At 44.0% G+C, this 20,976-nt stretch overlaps 1 protein-coding gene across 9 annotated transcripts in view; it reads left to right on the top strand.

Moving 5' to 3' along the window:
- The window catches only part of NIN (ninein), a 135,284-nt gene that overhangs the window by 76,275 nt on the left and 38,033 nt on the right, over positions 1–20,976 (top strand). For 8 of the 9 annotated variants that reach the window (XM_063948424.1, XM_063948426.1, XM_063948427.1 and 5 more), the window contains 10 exons: positions 450–590; positions 1,612–1,786; positions 5,531–5,641; positions 6,035–6,124; positions 6,225–6,363; positions 6,981–7,102; positions 9,030–9,553; positions 11,417–14,461; positions 18,007–18,132; positions 18,600–18,669. In XM_063948424.1, coding sequence (XP_063804494.1) covers positions 450–590; positions 1,612–1,786; positions 5,531–5,641; positions 6,035–6,124; positions 6,225–6,363; positions 6,981–7,102; positions 9,030–9,553; positions 11,417–14,461; positions 18,007–18,132; positions 18,600–18,669 — 4,543 coding nt within the window. The remainder of the gene's footprint in view (positions 1–449; positions 591–1,611; positions 1,787–5,530; positions 5,642–6,034; positions 6,125–6,224; positions 6,364–6,980; positions 7,103–9,029; positions 9,554–11,416; positions 14,462–18,006; positions 18,133–18,599; positions 18,670–20,976) is intronic. The other variant, XM_063948425.1, reaches the window with a different exon arrangement.

The following is a 20,976-nucleotide window of genomic DNA, read 5'->3' on the forward strand; positions in this document are numbered from 1 at the left end:
TCTACATTTATTTACAATATTCCCTAAGAATAATGTTTTCAAATGGAATTGTCAGACTGTACCTGGCATCTGTTCTTGACATTACCTGCGGAGACCGAACCCCCTCCCAAGGCTGGCCTATCCAGGGACTCTGCCCTGGCAAACCACGGGTGATGTCAAAAGGGTTCCCGAGTCCCAGAATGGAAGCTGCTGCTGTCCGAGCATTGAAGCGCCAAGTCCTGTTATAGAGGCAGAGGAAGCGCCCATTGCTGAGGGTTGTCTTGAGGTGCATTGTGTCTCCTGAAAACCAGGGGACGCTATTGTGCAAATGCTTGGAGAGTATTCATTCTAGATGGAACATTATCTGCAAGGCTCGGCTATACAGCCAGCTGGTGGCCCTGTGTTTGGCATAGAGTGGTCTGTCTCAACTGATACCACCATGAACTTTCAGTTGTTCTTCACCCCCCCAGAGAACATACTGACCAGACCTTCAGAGAGAAGGAGAAGCTGCGTTTGGATTTGGAGAAGAATGAAAAATTTAAAAGTCTGATGGCGTCAGAGGTGGACGATCATCACGCCGCCATCGAGCGCCGCAATGAACACAACCTTCAGTAGGTTCCTCTACTCAATGCATTTATGTTACCTGTTTTTTTCTTGGTGCAAGTTTATTGATTCTGTGGGTGGTGGAAGGGGTTTGGAGGTAATGGATTAAAGATGGGGTATGGATGTGTCCTTTTATACTTATATATATATATATATATATATATATATATATATATATATATATATATATATATATATATCCCTCCCAACTACATGAGCTGTTCCGTTTAATAGTACCGGCCTTTAGCTGTTTTAATGGTGACTCGTTTTGCTCGCACATTGCCCCTAGACTGCGTATTTTTGCTCTCCCCCATAGAGGTGCTCTCAAAAACCGTCCATTTTGGTGGGACTGTATATAGCCAATATAGAGGCACCCCTGCATCACAACCCCTAATTGAATTGACTCCTTAGTTTAGACACTCGCTAGGTTACACAGACGGGGCAACGTTATGGTTCTGTCTGGAGGGTTGCCTTATTTCATAACCAGTCTCACCAATAGGCCAGGTGAGGATCAATAGAGCCCTCACTCAGAGTGATATGGTTTCCATACTTAATCCTGATCTGTAAACGCTCTGCGTTCTCTGCCGTAGGCCGGACAGCGAAACCTCACTTAGCAGGGTAGAAAGTTCTCTGCATTGTTTGGGGGCCTAAGAAGCACCTAAGAAATCTAGACCTTACAATAGAACACATATTCATGTTCTATAGGGCACAGATCTAGAAGGATATAAACCCAAAGGCACTGGCAACTGCAGCCGTCAAGGCCGTACTCGGAATTGGTAGTCACTAGGTGGGAGACACCTCACCCCTTTAAGGAGCTGGACCTAGAGCCAGGGTTTCCAGCCTCACAAATGTTATTACCACTTCCAGTTATGGCAGTGATGGTTAGCGTCTATGCAGAGCAGCATACATTGTGAGCAATCTGTTTCTTGCATGACTCCTATTGGAGGATAGTACATGAGCCACAGCATACACTAAGACCAGGGCACAGCTACCAGCCCTCCTGTTACATGCGCCACTCTGCACCCGTAGAAAGCTGGACGAGGAGTACAAGGAGAGGACGGCGGCTCTGAAGAGTGACCTGAGGAAGGAGCGGGAGCAGATACTGCAGCAAGCGAACCGGCAGCGCCTCGACCTGGAGCAGGAGCTCGATAAGGTGAAGATGGAAGAGAATTACCTGCGGGACCGGCTGACCTTGTCCTTAAAGGTACGTGTGCTTGGATTGACACAGATTGTCTGCGGGTCCCGGTGGCTCCGGCATTATCATAAATATTGATTCATCCCAATAAGCAGTGAGCAGGAATTCTGTTCACTCGGATACGTTTGTAGTTTGTTCCAATATATAAGATACTTGTAGTTCATCCTCTGTAATGTTATGCTTAATATGTAGATGTTACTGTTGCTATAGCTTTCTATGTAGGCACCTAGCTACTGTTGCTATAGCTTTCTATGTGGGCACCTAGCTACTGTTGCTATAGCTTTCTATGTGGGCACTTAGCTACTGTTGCTATAGCTTTCTATGTGGGCACTTAGCTACTGTTGCTATAGCTTTCTATGTGGGCACTTAGCTACTGTTGCTATAGCTTTCTATGTGGGCACCTAGCTACTGTTGCTATAGCTTTCTATGTGGGCACCTAGCTACTGTTGCTATAGCTTTCTATGTGGGCACTTAGCTACTGTTGCTATAGCTTTCTATGTGGGCACTTAGCTACTGTTGCTATAGCTTTCTATGTGGGCACTTAGCTACTGTTGCTATAGCTTTCTATGTGGGCACTTAGCTACTGTTGCTATAGCTTTCTATGTGGGCACTTAGCTACTGTTGCTATAGCTTTCTATGTGGGCACTTAGCTACTGTTGCTATAGCTTTCTATGTGGGCACTTAGCTACTGTTGCTATAGCTTTCTATGTGGGCACTTAGCTACTGTGGCTATAGCTTTCTATGTGGGCACTTAGCTACTGTGGCTATAGCTTTCTATGTGGGCACTTAGCTACTGTTGCTATAGATTTCTATGTGGGCACCTAGCTGCTGCGGCTGTATGCTCTCCCCTGGAGATGATTGCAGCGTGGTGCAGGGGGGATCTTGGCTTCACCTTGCACCAAGCCTTACTCTTTCATTGCTACATTCAGTATAAGCAGTGTGCACTATATGTTCTGCCCTGGAAAGCCACGTGTGGCACTGCCCTGCTGTGTGGAGCCAGTGGCGCTGTTTGTGCGCCCATAGACATAAAGTGCAATAGTTGTTCTTTATAATTTCATCGAGTTGTTGCTCTCTGGGGGTTTCCGGGCATGTGACCCTTTCCTCCCCCCTCCGCTTCCTCCTTCGGGCTGCTTCCTAAACAACACTACCGTTACATTCAGTCTTCCACAACATTGTTCTAAATTTGTCTCCAGTTACTTCTCCCTTTTCATCCCTAAATATTTGTCAGTTCTGTTTTAAACTAGCTCACGCCTCATTCTCTGCTTCACTACAAAGAGGACACTCAGTCCGTGGTTTCTTAGGACGGGATGCAGTCAATTTACCGACAATCAAAATACCGACGGTCAAAATACTGACAGCAATTGACCGATGGTCAAAATCCCAACAAGGTCAAGACCCAGACATGGTCAAAATACAGACATTTTAAAATACTGACAAGGTCAAAATACCGAAATGTAAAATGTCGACAGGTCAAAATGCCGACATGAGTTTTCCATGATTTTTTTCATTGAAACCGACTTGTTTACACTTTACCATCCCAGTGGACCTGGAGGGGGAATATAATAGTGTTCCGAGTGCAGCGGGGCACCGTGCCCGAAGCATGGAGAGCGCAGCGGTACACTTATATGGTGTCCATATCGACCTATGTCGACATACACACCCCAAAAAAAACAATGAAAAACCCATGTCGGCATTTTGACCTGTTGACATTTTACATGTCGGTATTTTGACCTTGTCTGTATTTTAAATGTCGGTATTTTGTCCATGCCGGGATTTTGATTGTAGGTATTTCATATCGATCCCCTTAGGACAGATAAAATGAGAACAATGAGCGTTTTATGGTCTTATCTCAATCACTGACAACAATAACAGAGGGGTATGTTCCCTAGAATCTCCACTGTTCATGGTACAGTATCTAGTTGGGTTCCGCCATTAATATATTTGTTTAGCTGGGCCCTATGATATTCTCCGGTGTATGTCTCCGGTATATCCAGCGTAGCGGCTGCGGGGGGAAACCGGCTGTTGCTTGGGATGGTACTTCCAGTCTGCAGCTGGCTTTCATCCACAGATGTCTGCTCCTCAGGAGAGACCTAAGCGGTGTCAGGAGAAGGAGGTCCCTGCTAGGTGCGAGGACAGGACCCTGCTAATTATAGCGAGCTTAGTGCTTACAGAAGAGCATCCGCACACGCAGTGCCTGCTACAAGGAAGAGGAGGGCGATGCAGCCACAATACTAGAGAACGTTTCCTTAAAGAAAAAAATCCAAAGGTTTTAAATCTTGTGGCTAAATCTCCTAAATATCGGCACTTGCCGCTGCTAACGGGTCATTACGTTTGCCCCTATGGCTAGATATAAATCTTTATGTGTAGTAGCAGTGGCCGGCCCTTACTTTTCTTGTAGCACTTAGTATATCTGGTTTCGGCAGTGCAGTTTGGCCTGAGTGAGCGGATAAGGACCCCAGCTCTACCCCAAAGAGGTTATGTCTCTGGCAGCCCCTCTCCTTCCAATGTACCAAGGCTAGGATTCCAGAAGATTAACACTGATTGTCTGTGCGGCCCTATCGCCCCACCTGTCCAGTGCTTGCTCTCCCATTAGTCCCCGCCCAGGGCAGTCTGTCTGGGTAAAACACATTCATAAAAATAACTTTTTGAAGCCACGTTTAAATATTTATAACATGTTAGTTAATGAACAAAAAAAAGTAATACACTGCTGTGATAGTGAGCTGAGGGTCATCCTGGGCCTGGGACGGTAAACATTCATAATGGCGGTATATATGTTAGGTCAACATGTTCAAAATGTCAGTATGGTTATCATTTCAACATTGTGCATGGTGTTTTTTTTATAATATTATTTAAGCCCTAGCCCTGCCCCACCCACCGGCTATCCCTAGCTCCTCCCACCGGCTATCCCTAGCTCCTCCCACCGGCTATCCCTAGCTCCTCCCACCAGCTATCCCTATCTCCTCCCACAGGCTATCCCTAGCTCCTCCCACAGGCTATCCCTAGCTCCTCCCACCGTCTAACCTAGCTCCACCGACAGCCTAACCCTAGCTCCACCCACAGCCTAACCCTAGCTCCACCCACAGCCTAACCCTAGCTCCACCCACAGCCTAACCCTAGCCCCATCCTAAGGCCTAACCCTGTACAGTACTACTATTATTATTATTACTAATTTTTTTTTATAAGGCGTCATAAGTGTGTTGCTGCGCCGTACCAAAAAACAGTACAGGGAGACAAGACTTAACATTACAGTAAATAAATAACAGAAATAGAGTACAGGTAACACAGAGCAGCACAATTCTCATACATAATACAGCTAAGATGTAAGTAGTGAGAGAGTGATCATCCTACTATCTAGGGGCTGGCGGCCATAGATAGAGATGAGCCTTTACCAGCAGGAGAAAAAGCGGGTAAAGATGGAGAAGGAGAGAGCTGCGAGTGAAATGTGAAGAGAAGAGGGCTTAGATAACAAGAGGAAAGAGGACCCTGCTCTGAAGAGCTAACAATCTAGTGGAAAGGGGCGACAGACAGATGACATGAGGTGTAAACAAGCGGGAGGAAGCCTGATGGCAGTATGTAAGCAAAGCAGAGATGTTCAAGGCATGAGGCAGGGGGATGAAAGAGCAGCCTCAGGGCAGGGGGATGGAAGAGCATTTTCACTGGCAAATATCGACATAAAGGTTGACCGAATATCACAGTTCATTCAAACAGTAAATTGTATGTTTTATATAATCTTCAATCTTGCTGTCACCCTAGGAGAATGGCCGTATGGAAAGGGAGTTGTTGGAGACTTCGGAGAAGCTGGCGGACTGCGAGTCTTTAACTATCAAACTGCAGAGGAGCCTGGACAACATACTGCGGGAGAAGGTCAGGGACACAGCGAGTTTGTGGAGCTGTATGGCTAGCAGGCTGACATATAAGGGTTTAGGAGCACAATGTTGAATACATATAATGAATAACATCCGTCTTTTTCTGCAATACAATCTGCATTCTTTCTCCATATTAAATTATTTAGCAGTGCTCCTCACGGTGACTGTAGAAGTAAATTGTCTGCAGTCATGCAGACAAGTTTTTATGTAGCTACCTATATAATACTGCTGGTAACGTAATAATTAATGATCCAAGATCAGTTTCCAAGTAAAGTTGTATCTAGTTTTGCAAATGTATTCATCCTTGCCAAACCTTTTTAGTGTTTGGTGCTTTTACGTTCTCTCAGAATGCAATAATGAAAGCATTCTCCCCATGTGATTGTCTTGGCAGTTTGGCGACTTGGACCCGAGCTGCGTTGAGTTTTTCCTGCACGAGGAGAAGTTGTTGCAAGTGAGGAATGAGTACGAGAGGCAGCGCAGGGTGAGTATACTGGCGGCCGTCCGGCAGTTGGCGGCCCATCTGCTAGTGGCGACCCAAGGACTGGTCTGTAAATATTTCTCCTGCTTATTCGTTCCCCCAGGAGCTGCAGGATCGCATCGACGAGCTACAGCTGGAGCTTGAAGATTATCGCACTCAGGGTGTCCGCGGCTTCAGATTGTCGCTGAAAAATTCCTTGTTTGATGAAATGGACAACAGAAATTCCATAGAGTATGACCCAGGTAGAGAACCGTTTTTTGTGTTACATTTATTTTTTTTTTTAAATCTTTTGAAATGTCTCTTAAATTACTAAATACATGAATTGATTATTACCCGTTGATCAACCCCTGGCCATAACAACAAGTTTCAAGTAACAGAGAAGCTGTCGCTTGACAAAATAATTTGAAATGAAATGCTTTAATGTTCTGTTACTTCCAAAAATGTTCAATGTCTTTTAGGTGCCAATGGGAAGTTTTAGGGGATTACACTCTTAAACTGTTCACAGCCCAGGCAAGAAAGTTATACGTCTTGGTTACAGTTCCATCAGTTATAAAGTACAGGAGGGGGGAATTTTATTGTTTAATATTAACAACAGAGGATCTCTTACATTTTTATGGTGGCACAGTATCTAGTATCCATACTTCTGATTTTCTGAATAAGGGACATTTCCATCCCACGTGTGTTACCCCCGCCCCACCCCTTGCCCCCCCTCATTATGAAGCTCAGGAGATCTCATCACATTGCTATGGGGTGGAACGCTGGGTGTCCATGGGCCTGGTGATGCAGCAATAAGTTACGTTCCCGTGCTTGTTTCCGGCATAAATATATCCTAGTCCTATAACTGTGCAATGTATTGTAGGTATTGGGTCAGAGGAAAACCCCCCGTTGAACATGAGCATAGAGGCAGAGCTGGCAATTGAGCAGATGCGGGAACAGCACCAAAGGGAAGTAGAGCAGTTAACTGTGGAACTGGCGGAGAAGGTATGTGACGTGCTTTATTCTGCGGTATCGTATGTACGGTTATGTGCATAGTGTTCTCCACAAAATGGGCGGTAAAGTGTGGTACCCCAGGTAGAAAACATTTTCCAACTGGGGTACCACACATTTTACCGCCCTTCAGTTACATATCCGGCCTCATTCTGTAGTTGGGAAAATGGGCAAAAATGCACAATTGGCGCACACTTTAACTTTAACGCTGCATTTCTTAATGCATCTTACAAATACAACGCCATTACCAGTACAGTCTATTATACTGGTTGCAGACTTGAACACGTAATAATGTTTGTTTTTTAAATTGGAACCAGTGTCAGAATTTTACATCATGCTTCCAACGAAGTCATTTAATTCAGAATGTGTTTAACAGCTGATAGGTGTACATGACCTTAGATTGGTATACAGTAATTATGTTGATATGGCCAAATGTCCGCAGTCACGATGTTGACACTGTCATGTCCTCGGTAGTGTGATGCTGACATTCCATTTTAGGATTATCGTTAGGCAACAGTTAGGGTTAGGCTGCGGTTTGGGCTAAAATCATTTTAAAACACTATGCCGACTGAAATATGTCTACATTCTGGTGCCGACATTTTGTGCCACACTCCTTACCAAGCTACAGGCATGGCCAGAGAACTACAATATTTTGTGATTTGCATTAAGCGCTCGAGGGTGATAACTGATTCACCTCAGCAGTAAAACCAAGTGATAACTGTGTCCTGTGCCTATAAAATTGTATAGAAATTAGGATTTGTTTAGCATAATCTCATTGGTGCGTTCAGGTCCGACTTTCTCCAAAGTTCCACTGAATCCTAAACTGAATCCAACCCTAATGGCAAACATAAATAAATACCAAATCTATGGTCCAGGCAGTGACCTCTATTACAAATGGAGATGAGGGAAGTCACAGAAAAAGCTGGAGTTAAAAGCTTTAAGGAAATTGGAAGTTTTTACATTTTTAGTTTCTTCTGGTAAAAATGAACCAGCACTCTGTCACCCGTCTTCCCGGTCCAAGCTGTACAGAGTTCCTACAGATGTGTCTGCATACACGTGTCCTCAAATTATGGCAGCTAGCCCCGTTTGTTGCGCCAAATACTTTGCAACTTAGGCGCGCAGTACAACTTTTTCTTAAAATATGCATTATAGTAAATAAAAAATACTGACCCTAGGTACTTACCACACTATCAATTATTATTATTTAATATGTCAAGCTCAGCAGACATTATGCCATCTGAGTAAGAAGATGAGAGGCAGAGGTCCTATACGAGTGACTTGCGCCATTCCTCATTGCTTTATCTGCTGTTTTATACCAAGTCCTTTGTGACAAAAATAGTAATATTACATACAGTTCTTAGTGCAATATTAGCTATTTAAGGCACAGAATTTGGGAAAAAGCACTCAAGTGCGGGAATCGCTACCCATGATGGAGCGTTGTGCCAGCGTCTCTCGCCAAATGTATGGGGAAACTATAGAATATAATCTATACTATTAGAAAGTGTACTTTATTTCATGCTGGTTACTCTCTCCGAGCCTGATTGAATGCAACGATTGGTGGCCACTTTGGCCCCATTGATAAAACCTGTTTTTTCGGTTCATCCTCCAAATAGCTGTATCTCCTTTGTGCCCACAGATTGACATTGGTCCTCTTCCATCTGCATTTACACGAGGATAATCCGATTAATGCCATTTGGATTGCAATCCAATATTTAGGTCATTTTTGGGACATGCATGATGATAGACTAGGTCTTTGCTTGATATCAGTTGTGATATTATGATGGGTTTGTCCAGGGTAAATTCACGTTATTTATTGTTACAACTTTCTTACTTTTCCTTCTGAGAATTGTGAAAAAGAAATAAGTACATAATATACTGTATATACTGAGGGTTTGTGATTATCGCATTTTGTTTATCTCAGACAAGTCACTTCGAAGAAAAGCTAAAAGAAGCGAAATGCATATTTGAGAAAGAACAGGAATCCATACGGCAGAAATTCAAAGACGAAATTCACAAGGCGGAAGAGCAAACAAAACTTTTCAAAATTAGGCACTTGGAACTAGAAGCGGACGTCCAGAGGATGAAAGAGGAACAGCAGCGAGCGGAGTGTGAGCACCGGGACCAGGTGGGCAAGATGGAAGCTGAATTCAGCCAACAGAAGCTCCATCTGGTGGAGCAGGAAGCCGCTCTCCAGGTGCAGCTAGAGGAAGCCAGGCGGACTTACCATCAGGAGAAGGAGGAACTGGTCCAGAGAGTGGAGGACAAAGAGAAGGAGGTAGAACGTAGACTGGTGGAACTGGTGACCAAGTATGAAGAGAAAAAGGATCAACTGGAACAAATCTTAAATGAGCAATTATCCAATTTTCAGGAAAGTCACGACGTGGAGAAAGATATCTTAAGGAGCCAATTATTGGAACAGCACGAGTGTGAACTCCAAGAAGAGAGGTGAGTGACAGGGGTTCCTCAGCACATTACAAAGTGCAGAACGTGATATACAAGCTGTATAACCATTGCTGGGTATCCAGTCATAATCCCCACAAACGCTGCGCCAGCTGAACCCAAATGTTCAGTGCCGTTGTTGGCAATAATGATGAGCTAATGGTATAAGTAACAGAGGGAAATACACATGCTCATGAGAGCTTACAATCTAAACGGGAGTGGCAGAGAAGGAGGACTCGTAGTATGTAATTTTATTGTTATATATCTACTCCAAAGACCATAAAGTAAAGAGGGCGGCACGTAGAGACCCGACTCACTAAAATACATAATTCAATTTATTAAAACGTTTTAATGGAATACACCCATTTGTATCAGAGACAAATGTGAGAAATTAAATACACACTTACCTATAGGAGATGCAGTCAGAATCCTGGCAGTTGGGATCCCGACTGTAAGAATCCTTATGAATGAGGGTTAGGGTGAGGCTGCGGGGACGGGAGGCTAGGGTTAGGCTGCGGAAGGGGGAAGGGAGTTTAGGGTAGGGTTAGGCTGCGGAAGGGAACAGTAGCGATGGCCATCAGCGTGCCTACCATCGGTGGAGAAATAACATGTGTAAAGATGACCATCAATGGTTGCACAACCCAAAGGTCATCCCTGTACTTTGACTGACCGACCTGAGAGTCAATCAGAAATGGGGTGGGGTGGGGCTTTGCTCCATTTCTCTGCACTCTGTAAGGGGTGGAAGAACCATCAGGTGGTTCTATACCATCAATGGCTGGAAACCATCTAGTTCTCCTCCATCGGTGCCAAAAGTATTCAGGTGGATTAGGCTGCAGAAGGGGGATGGTTAGGGTTAGGCTGCGGAAGGGGGAGGATTAGGTGGCGGCAGGGGGGATGGTTAGGGTTAAGCTGCGGGAGTGGTGGGTTAGGATTAGAGGTAGGGTGAAAATACTTAAGGTTTGGAATTCTGCTGTCTGTTCTGACTGCCAGGATCCCAACTGCTGGGATTTTGTATCCAACCCGCCTATAGTAAATACCCATGACAACTGACACACCTTGGAAATGCACAGCTGCATTAAACCCACTTCACATGGCCACACCATGAAACATGCCCGGCACCGATTGCTGATACACTTACAATCTAACCTCACCAGGCCTCCATTTCCATAGTGATGAGAAACACAATAAAAAACAAATTGTGCCATAAAACAACACTACCACATCAAACAAAAGTCAAAATTAATATAATTTACAATACAGATGTGTCTTGCTGCGGACGCTCTAAAAAGCCCCTCTTGGCACGCCTGACACCAAGTCCCATGAGTCTCTGCTAGCATCAGGCGCACAAACAGACTCTTCTGATTAATTTGATATGCGACACTTGTATATCGGTGTGCGGCTGAGTCTCTGAATCTGCTTTCAAAGTGCCCAGATGCAGCGGCAAATCCTACATACTCTACAGTCACCTAATTACACTCCAAACTGTGTCAATTTAAATTCAGGGAATGTTGGTTCCCAAATATTGCAATCATTTGTCAAGCATGGGGGGAAAACTCTTACTGCTTCTAAAATGTTGCTAAAGCAAGTTGTTATATTTTATTATGCATGAGGTCAAATTTTTTCCCCCTAGAAACTAGTGATTGTGTGCTGATTTTCTCTTTCAATATTTAATTTGCACCTTTCTACTGTACTTCTCATTTGTGATTCACGCTTTTCAAATCAAGTATGTTTAAGAAACTAGTTGTGCTCTAAAATTGACTTGATTTAGTTAAGAGATTAGGGTCATCCCCCAGTACAGAATATATATGTTACAGATGGCCTCACACTTGAGTCCAATTTTTTTACATCTTCTATATTGACCATGTTTAGGGAAAAGATGAAAACAAAGTCTAATACAAAAATATCAGAGTTAGAGGCTCAGTTTGCAAAGGACTATGAATCGGCAGTGATAAAGTATGAAGCTGACCTGGTGGGTCTAGATGAAAAGTTCCAGAATGACCTTCAAAAGCTCAGGGATAGTCTTGCAGAAGAGAAAGCTCAGTGGATGTTTGAAAAGAATGAGCTCCATCAAGAGAAGGTGAGGATACACGAGAGACTGGAAAAACTGGAAGAAGAAAAAGTAATGTCTTGTTCTGAGCTTTTGCAAGAGAAAGATGCTCTTGAGAAAACCTACAAGGAACTGGTCAATAATCTACAGTCTGAAAAGGAACAAGCGAATATCGAGCTGGACCAGCTCCGAATCGCTGCAAAACAAACCCAAGACATTCTCTCCGGCAAAATTATTCAACTAGAAAGTGATTTGCGGGAGGAACTGACCGAGCGAGATGAACAGTTGTGTCAAGCGGAGGAAAACGTTCAACACCTCAAAGAGACCTTAGTAAAACAGGAGACGCAATATAAATTTGAGAAAGAAGAACTTAATTCAAAATTGTTTGCTTCAGAGGCACTTTACAAACAAGCATGTGATAGGACGGAACTAAAAAGAACCGAAATGCTTGAAGAAATAGCTAGACTTCAAAGCACAATTGATGAGTTGAAGCATGAGATTATGTCTTTGTCTAAGGTTCAGGCCCAGTGTAAATTGTTGGAGAATGAGAATTCAGACTTGAAAAATCTTGTGCATCAGTTCCAGAACAAGGCGGATGTTCTGGAGGAGGAGAAATGTGTCCTCAAAAGCCTACAAATGCTGTCTGAGCAGGCCGTTCAAGAGAATGTTTTTTTACAGTCAGAGGTTACTAGACTTAAAAAGAAGTTGGACTTGATGAAAATTGAGATCGCAAATGATAGGGAAGAGGATGATTTAGGCGAGAGTGAAGGAGTTAAAAGTCAATCACTTAAGGCATCAAAGAGAACACTGATGGGCCAAGATGAGCAGTTGGGTCATGTGGAGAGAAATTTCCAGAATCCGCACGAAATTATTGAAAAATTAAAAAGTGATCATGTGGGTGAAAAACACCTCCTCAAAGCCAAACTGTCAGAATCAGAAGTACTTTATAAAGAGATGTGTGATCGATCAGATGTGAAACGGCAAGAAATGCTTGTCGAAATAACTAGACTACAAAGTACGATCAATGAACTGCAGAACGAGATCACATCTTTGTCTCACATTCAGGCAGAGTATATGTTGATAAAGAAAGAAAATGTAGAGTTGAGAAAAGTTGTATCTGATCTACAAAACCGCTCAATCATTCTGGGGGATGAAAGGGCTGCTCTCCAGAATCTGCAAAGTGCGCATGAGCAGACTGTGAAAGAGAACATTGGGTTCTTATCAGAGATCTCTGAACTTCAGGAGAAGCTGAATATGATTGAGAGGGCATATGACGAACTGAGAATAGCTAACAAAAACCCAACTACAGAGAAATTGCAGGAAGACTTAGATGATCGAGATAAAAAATTGTTCCAAGTAGAAAAGAAAGTTCAGGTTCTACACGAAACCATCGAAAAACTAGAGAGGGACCATAAATTTGAGATAGAAGATCTAAACTCTAAATGCATACAGTCGGAAATACTTCATAGGAACATTTGTGATGAGGTTGAAAAAGAGAGAGAAGAAATAATTAGCCTTCAAAGTATAATCAAAAATCTGAAGAGTGAAATTGCTTCTTCGTGTCAGATTCAAGGAGAGTATAAATTGAGAGACCAAAATAATTTTGAGTCTAAACCGGAGTTCCCACTTCAGAGTAGTTCATTGTTCCTGGAAGATGACAAGGATGTTTTGAGGAGCCTCCAAAATGTTCATGAGCAAACTGTCAAAGAAAATGTCCGGTTATTGTCTGAGATCTCAAGACTACAGAAGAAGCTTATCTCTTTTGAGAAAAAGACGAGCAAAGACAGTGTGAAAGATCAACTGAATGACCCTGAAGAAGAGGAAAACCAGTTTGGAGAGCTGGTATTTCAACTTCAAGGTGAACCTGAAGTTCAAGACCTTATGTACAATAAGCAGCATATGGAAACCCTAGAAAATGTGAACTTAAAACTTTTGAATAAAACAAAGGAACTTGAAGATACCACAGATGTGTTATGCAAACTTGAAAAGGGCTATAGGGATGTGAAAAACGAAAATGATTATCTCCGGACACAGATGGTAGTACTTCAGGGAAAGCTAAATTCTTTAACTTTAGAGTATGACCATGTAAAAAAAGCAATTAACTTGGAAGAAATAACATTACCAGAACTAGAGGAAGCTCCCATGACCATGCCTGGCCTAAAACTGATCTTCATGGCTGCCAAAAAGGAAAATTTCCAGCTACAAGAAAAGTTGAAGTTCATGGAGCATAAAAATATAGAAGCGGTTGAAAACAACAAATTGCTGTCCTCAGAAGTCTCGTGGTTGCAGAAAGAAATTCACAACATGGAGGAAATGACTGAAGCATCTTTGAAACTTGAACAATTGTATGAAGATGCCAAAAGTGAAAACAGTGAACTTAAAGCACTTGTTCAATTGATGCCAGAGAACATCTTGAGAATGGAGAGAATGCACGCTGTGAAGTCAGTGTGTGCTAATAAAGAAACTCAAACTTCTGACCGAAATAGTGAAATAAAAAGTTTACAACAGAACCTCAATGCCAAGGCACATTCTCCACTGGATACAACATCCCCGAGGCACCACCTGCCTAGAAGTGGTGTGGAAAATGGGCACATCTCACCGGATCAGATGGGACTTGAATGTTCTAGTGTCTCTTCAGCAAATCAATATCACAGTAGTTCTGAGGACCTTTCAGAAATTAAAAAACCGATGAGCAAAGTGGAGGAGCATAGAAATCTTAGAACCGTTTTGTATACACGGAGTAGTCCTGATTCAGCAGCAGAAGTTGAAACGAGTCCACGGCTTAGGGGGCTGAAAGTGAAAATGGAGCAGAAGGCAGAAGGGTCTGGCTGGAAAAATGAGGTCCAGAAGAGGTTAGAACATCTGAGGTAATATTAATGTACAGCCCTTCTGTTGGTGTTGACTTCGTCACCAAGCTTTCTGCTTTACCACTTCTGCGCTTCTAGAACTAACACTATAACAGCTGACAGAAACATCACAACTTACCAATTACCAAGGCTACCTCCTCTGTCATATGGCTTTGGCAGTGTCGTCCATCTTGGTGCACAGGGTCCAGGGTCTTGTTCTGCTTTAAGTTTCTTCTACTTTGTAACATTCGTTGCTTTGAATCAATTAATTAATTTTCCATTCACAGATTTTTGTCTCTAACATGTTTTCTTTTTTAAACTGTAAAACAGTGGTGGGCAACTGATTATTTACCCAGGGACCACACAAGTAACCAATGACCCCAACATATGTTCTTTAGCTTTGTGAGGAACATTACAGCCAGACTATAACACCAACCTACTAAGCATTTCAGTACAGAATGGTTTAAACATTCATATTTAACCCTGACCAAAGTCTAAGGGCGAGATTGGTGGACAAGTTGACCATAACTAAACAGCTTCTCGATAGCATTTTATAAAAGAATGGGTAGAAGCTGATTGATCACTATGGGCAACTTCTCTACTCTTCAGAAGCTTTGATCCATCAGCCCTCTTACCAAATTGTGGGAGGGAACTGGTGCCCCTATAGGAAAGGCATGTGGACCCGATGAGAACTTACAAACTCGGCACATCACAATAACCCATGGCCCTAACTCTGTAGAGTATCAATGCTAGCCACTGTGCCACCATGCAGAGTAAAATATAGGTTCTCCAGCAATTTGGTGAGATGACCACTCTGAAATAATAGTCATGCTACATAGAAGGGATGCTATGTGCTCACAACGCATACAGTGAGAAGACGGACATGGTTGGGCAGGACTACAAGTTGCTCACCACTGCTTTAGAGATTTCTACCAATCTAACTTCTGTTTTTCCATAGATATATTTAACTTTTGCTTTTATGTTTAATCTTGCTGCATGCCTTCCAATTTATACCCTGTAATCACACTTCTGCAAAGGTGACCATTTAAATATAGTTTTTATAATAAGCTTGCAGCATTAACCTTGTCTGTGCAATTATATTTCTTAATGTTGTTATACTATTTTTACTTTCATCCTAAGGGTGGTCACTGGAATATTAGGGTGTAGAGGATCAGCGCTTGGGCTCTAAAACTGAACTCTTGCCCTCTGTAGTGCTATAGCCTGCGGGTAACTTTACTTTGGTTTAAAGTGCCCACCCTCTGTTTTCTATCAGTCAGGTTTTGTTTTTGGTTTTTTTAAATCTGTATTCTTTAGCTGGATAATCTGCCAATCAAGGTGGAATCCACCGGTCTAGTACAGGCCTATGTACAGATACCTTATAATCTCATGGTTGGATCATCCACTAAATTTAACACCACCTCAGTGGATTGTCTTTCTATTGCTGCTGTTCGACACCCATCAGCAGGTGTTCCTACCAGAGAACAAGATCTTTTCCTGACAGGAACTAGTGAAGTCTTTGTTGGCTCACGGACTTGCATTGTGGGCTATTTGTTCATACACATGTTAGGGAAGTCTGTTTCATCAGTCGAGGCAATGCAGTTTGTACAGTTCCGCTCAAGAAAGTTACATATCTCGTTACTGTTGGACCAAGTCGCACCATCATCTGCCCAGCCATTTCACCAGACTGGGTTAGGGTTCACAACCTCAACACGGGGTCATCCCTACACTGTTTGGGATTGGGCAGTTGTGACAATGGATGATCCTTTTGGGGTTGGAGACAGTCACCTTTCAGTGCTGTTTTCAGTGTCTTTTGTACTCTAGAAGGAGTCAAGCCTCCAAATAAATGTGCCTGATCTCAGAGCTGTGGTCCACGCTGTAGTCAGAGGACACTAGTTTTTGCTGCAAAGGGCCATAACAATCCAATCAGACAATGCCGCAGAAGTGGCATACTATTCATCAGGGAGGCATGATGTTCATTTTTTCTCTCATGACCTAAGTCAGCAGGATTCTGCGGTGGAGGTCAAATACAGCGAGACAATAATGGTACAAACATAGACATTACAGGTGAAACCAAAGATCTAGCTAGACACAACATTCAGAGAACATATCTATTTTGGTGAAAGACTTGCATCTCCAGGTATAGAAGGAAGCTGGTTCCTACCTCCTCTTTTCAGGCGGCCTGCTCACTGCTGATTTTGCAGGAATGGGGGTCTGTATGGGGTCTTAAGATTTGATTCTTGCGAGGTTCAGTTTTAATTCCTCATTTTTCTTTTGGTCACATTTATTGTAGGTGCAATCAATTATTACAGTGAGTGATGCATCTGCAGCCTTCACACATGCCCACAATACCTCCTTGGCATCTCAGTCTTGTGAATTTTTAGCATTGATGAACCTTTTGTTATTGGAAGGCAACCTTTCATTTGCAATATCCATTGCTAGGAGAGTGTCTGCACTGTGGGCTTTGTCCTGTCCTCCATCTCTCATACTTGAAGACATAGCTACCCTTAGGACTAAACCTACCTTTCAGCAAAAAGTGGTGTTCAAGTTCCCTATAAATCAGGACATTTTGATTCCGGCCCTAGATTATGGAAAGTTGCCAGGAGAGGTCTATAATACTCCATGAATATTGTCAGGGATTTGAGGACTTGTGATATGTTTGTGTACAACTGATGATCTTTTGTTCCTCTAAGATGTCTACAACTCATCAGGGTACAATACACTGGGTCAATAAAGTCCATCCATGAAAATGTGACCACACAGTATACCAGATTGGTTAGTGGTGGGGAGGCGCAGGCCCTCAGCTGAGAAGCTTTATCATTGTCTTTGGTTCTCACATTCACCAAATTTTAGAGATGCATCATCATTACTTCCAAAAACACCAGTTTTAGACATAAGGTGGTTTGCATGGAACATTCCATGCTTACCCTCCTGTAAGGTCAGCTGTAGGATGTCACCAGTGTTCCTGACTTGATGAAAGAGAAGAACAGATTTTTTATACATCTGTTAAATATTTTTCTCTGAGCCCATTGGGTGATACTTAATGCCCTCCCTGTACGCCCTTGTTCTGTCATTCTGTCTTGTTCTCTCTTCTCGATCATTCCATTCCTCCTTTATTTTGTCCTTCGGCATTTGCTAAAGAATTACTGAACGTCCCAGCTGGCTACAGGGGTTTTGAGGCGATAAGTTTAGACTATAGAGTCGAATGTAAAGTTTACAAACTCCATTGCAGAGTCTATTCTCCAGTATTCCAGTGTTCTCTGATGGACTTGAGTGAAAAGATATAACATACTGTACGTATTATAAAAATCCCGTTTCATCCATTTACCCTAATTCACTTATGATCGCAAAGAATTATGATTGGCTAGAAATCTATTCATTACTCTTTTGATTTATAATCAATTTCTGCCTGCATCCTATTGCACAGTATAAGCCCAACCAATGATGTCAATATTACCCCATGTGTTTCAGTGACAGGCGGGTATGGTCATACGGGAGCTCATAATAAGTTTTAGATTTTTAGACAATTTCTTTTTCTGGACAACAAAAAATTATTTTCTGTCTTGTAGATGCAAAAATAAGCACTTAAAGGAGGAAAATGCAGCGTTGGTAACACAGATTAGTACTCTCAGAGAGGAGGGTGAAGTCTGTAACCAAAAAGTTGCCGAACTTCTGGATGCCTGTGAAGAGATGTGGTAAAAACCTCCTTTTTGTTATTTCTTTTTAAATAATTTTAAACGATATTTGTAAAATGTTGACTTCTCTCCTGATCGCACAACAGATGTCTCTTTCCATTGTACTCTATTGTTTTATTGGAGATGATCTGTATCGCAACCACAGAGCTTCTGTTGGCCTATGAATGAGAACCACCACAATCGTGCTGCAATTTTTACAACTATCTAGTGTGGCATGCTTATACTAACCTTAACACGCTTCACCTAGCGCGTTTTACAGCACCAGTGATGTCTCTTTCCATTGTACTCTATTGTTGTGTTGGAGATGGTCTGTATCGCAACCACAGATCTTCCGTTGGCCTGTGAATGGGAACCACCACAATATTGCTACAATTTTTACAACTGTCTAGTGTGACTTGCTTATACTAACCTTAACACGTTTCACCTAGCGCGTTTTACAGCACCGTTGATGGTCTTAATGTTTGCAGGGTGAACCTTGAAACCGCTCAGAATGAAAAACTGGCTTTGGAGAAGATGGTCGATATTTTAACAAATCAGGTCAGTAATCTTCTCATTTTACTGCAGTCGAACCTGGTTAAGTGGGATCTCAAGGGATGGCACGTTTAGTCTCGCTAATAGTGGGATGTACTAAGGGAAAAATGCAGTAAAAAAACAGTTTTCGGGGTTTTTACTGCATTTTCACATGTACTAACCCTGGTCCGCCCACTTTTCAATGTGGAAGGTATCGCCATCTTTTTATGGCGATAGCCTATAGAAGCCTATGGGCTTCTTACCGCATCCCGTTTGTACATTCTCCCCGTACTTGCGTGGGTTACCTCCGGGTACTCCGGTTTCCTCCCACAATCCAAAAATATACTGGTAGGTTAATTGGATCCCAACAAAATTAACCCTAGCGTGAATGTGTGTGTGTACATGTGGTAGGGAATATAGATTGTAAGCTCCACTGGAGCAGGGACTGATGTGAATGGGCAAATATTCTCTGTGAAGCGCTGCGTAATATGTGTGCGCTATATAAATAACATGATAAAGATAATAATAATCCCGCAGCTCACGTCGACAAAATCACTTTATAGAGGTGCCTAAATGTTAAATAGAAATATGTACTGTACATTATGTGTTCTTAAAGGAAAAAACAAGCATTATGTTTTACATACAAAAATTTTTTTAAATTAAGTTATGAGGCACACTGCTGTCTCCTCAGCGCACACACTGACCGTATCCTGCAGCACAGCAGTCCTACCCCAGCGCACACACTGACCGTATCCTGCAGCACAGCAGTCCTACCCCAGCGCACACACTGACCGTATCCTGCAGCACAGCAGTCCTACCCCAGCGCACACACTGACCGTATCCTGCAGCACAGCAGTCCTTTCCCTCAGCGCACACACTGACCGTATCCTGCAGCACAGCAGTCCTACCCCAGCGCACACACTGACCGTATCCTGCAGCACAGCAGTCCTACCCCAGCGCACACACTGACCGTATCCTGCAGCACAGCAGTCCTACCCCAGCGCACACACTGACCGTATCCTGCAGCACAGCAGTCCTACCCCAGCGCACACACTGACCGTATCCTGCAGCACAGCAGTCCTACCCCAGCGCACACACTGACCGTATCCTGCAGCACAGCAGTCCTACCCCAGCGCACACACTGACCGTATCCTGCAGCACAGCAGTCCTACCCCAGCGCACACACTGACCGTATCCTGCAGCACAGCAGTCCTACCCCAGCGCACACACTGACCGTATCCTGCAGCACAGCAGTCCTACCCCAGCGCACACACTGACCGTATCCTGCAGCACAGCAGTCCTACCCCAGCGCACACACTGACCGTATCCTGCAGCACAGCAGTCCTACCCCAGCGCACACACTGACCGTATCCTGCAGCACAGCAGTCCTACCCCAGCGCACACACTGACCGTATCCTGCAGCACAGCAGTCCTACCCCAGCGCACACACTGACCGTATCCTGCAGCACAGCAGTCCTACCCCAGCGCACACACTGACCGTATCCTGCAGCACAGCAGTCCTACCCCAGCGCACACACTGACCGTATCCTGCAGCACAGCAGTCCTACCCCAGCGCACACACTGACCGTATCCTGCAGCACAGCAGTCCTACCCCAGCGCACACACTGACCGTATCCTGCAGCACAGCAGTCCTACCCCAGCGCACACACTGACTGTATCCTGCAGCACTGCAGTCCTCCCCTGGCCTCAGCGCACACACTGACTGTATCCTGCAGCACAGCTGTCCTCCCCCTGACTGTATCCTGCAGCACAGCAGTCCTACCCCGGCCTCAGCGCACACTGACCGTATCCTGCAGCACAGCAGTCCTACCCCAGCGCACACACTGACTGTATCCTGCAGCACTGCAGTCCTCCCCCGGACTGTACCCTGACTGTATCCTGCAGCACAGCAGTCCTCCCCCTCAGCACACACTGACTGTATCCTGCAGCACAGCAGTCCTCCCCCTCAGCGCACACACTGACTGTATCCTGCAGCACAGCAGTCCTCCCCCTCAGCGCACACACTGACTGTATCCTGCAGCACAGCAGTCCTCCCCCTCAGCGCACACACTGACTGTATCCTGCAGCACAGCAGTCCTCCCCCTCAGCGCACACACTGACTGTATCCTGCAGCACAGCAGTCCTCCCCCTCAGCGCACACTGACTGTATCCTGCAGCACAGCAGTCCTCCCCCTCAGTGCACACACTGACTGTACCCTGCAGCACAGCAGTCCTCCCCCTCAGCGCGCACACTGACTGTATCCTGCAGCACAGCAGTCCTCCCCCTCAGCGCACACACTGACTGTATCCTGCAGCACAGCAGTCCTCCCCCTC

The sequence above is a fragment of the Pseudophryne corroboree genome, chromosome 12 (genome assembly GCF_028390025.1).
Source record: "Pseudophryne corroboree isolate aPseCor3 chromosome 12, aPseCor3.hap2, whole genome shotgun sequence".
Lineage (NCBI taxonomy): Eukaryota > Metazoa > Chordata > Amphibia > Anura > Myobatrachidae > Pseudophryne > Pseudophryne corroboree.